Consider the following 1425-nt stretch of genomic DNA (forward strand, 5'->3'; position numbering starts at 1 on the left):
ACATAAACAAGATCATTAAGTCTTTGATACTCGAGTCTATTTCTCTTTTTAGAATGAATATGTTCAAACATACTCTAATTTCTCTTGCAACTTGAAGAACTACATGTTTGACTTAAAACTCGAATTGCAAGTGTTTGTACATTTGGTGCACTACAACCATAACACGTCCACCATTCATCTGTACCAATACAAAATAGGCATATGTTACATAAACTAAAATATGAATTTTATAACATAACATGAGAATAACAATTTACCAGGAGCCATTCTATGACGATCAGCTACTGCAGATAAACGTCCAAAGTCACCATGTGCTTGCCTAAATAATCTCATTTCACTAGTCAATTTGCTTCTTAAATCAAGTTGACCATAAGAATATCTCTCGATTACATCTAAAAGTTCTGAAATAGTTTGTTTATGATTTTCCATATCAAGATTATTGTATTGAAAAGAAGGGTTTAACCAATACCTGGTGGCATGAAGATTCTTACGCAATTGACTATCCCATCGATTCTGAATAATTTGCAAATAAGGAGCCACTCTATTCTTCATTCTTTGAAATCTGCGCTCCATCTCACTTTTTGCCACATGAATAGCTTCATACAAGTAGCCCATCGAAGGCTTTTCATCACTATCAACAATCCTTAGAACACGAACGAGAGGCTCGGTAAGTTGCACAATAGTAGAGAGTAAGTTGCACAATAGGAGCACACTCTTTCCAAAACACTGAATCAAGTACATCATCAACAAATCTTTTTCCTTTACTTTCCTTTGCATATGCTGATAAAGTCCATTCTCGAGATGTCACCATTGCTCTTAATGGATCCTTTTGGGCCAATATGCTTTGTAGAGCAATAAAGTTAGTGGCAAAACGAGTAGGAGCGAGTCGATGAATTTCCCTTCTTCCAGTAAACTTCCTCATCAAATGCAATGGGTAGCAATGGTTGTATATATATTTTGTAATTTTCGATGCTTGAGATACGACATTACTAACTTCATCAAGCTTACCAATATCATGAAACATTAGATTAATGCAATGAGCTGCACATGGAGACCAAAATAATGTTTGAAACTCTCGCTCCAATAACCTACCAGCGGCAACATAGTTTGCAGCGTTGTCCGTCACCATGTGGACCACATATTCTGATCCTACAAATAACACAACATCTCGAAATAACTAGTATAACATGTCGGCACTTTTTGATTCATCTAAAGCATCCACAGCTTTTAAGAATACTGTTCCTTTTGGACAATAAACTAAAAAATTAATAAGAGTTCGTTTACATTGATTTGTCCAACCATCTGCCATAATTGTATAACCAGTCGTCCTCCACGTTAAACGATAGCTTTCAACATAATTCCATACCTCCTCAACATTTTTAGCCAACAAATAACTACGATGACTGTGAAAGTTCGGACCTTTAT

General features: G+C 35.7%; 1 protein-coding gene across 1 annotated transcript; it reads right to left on the reverse strand.

Moving 5' to 3' along the window:
* Positions 1-15: 15 nt before the first annotated feature.
* LOC111385473 lies at positions 16-1309 on the reverse strand. Its single transcript, XM_023009862.1, has 5 exons — positions 1300-1309; positions 809-1149; positions 470-726; positions 258-319; positions 16-178 (listed from the first exon to the last, which is right to left on the reverse strand). Exons 1-5 carry the CDS (start codon positions 1307-1309, stop codon positions 75-77), a joined length of 774 nt encoding a protein of 257 aa, XP_022865630.1. The 3' UTR covers positions 16-74.
* Positions 1310-1425: the final 116 nt, after the last annotated feature.

Source organism: Olea europaea, unplaced genomic scaffold (genome assembly GCF_002742605.1).
Source record: "Olea europaea var. sylvestris unplaced genomic scaffold, O_europaea_v1 scaffold3171, whole genome shotgun sequence".
Classification (NCBI taxonomy): Eukaryota; Viridiplantae; Streptophyta; class Magnoliopsida; order Lamiales; family Oleaceae; genus Olea; species Olea europaea.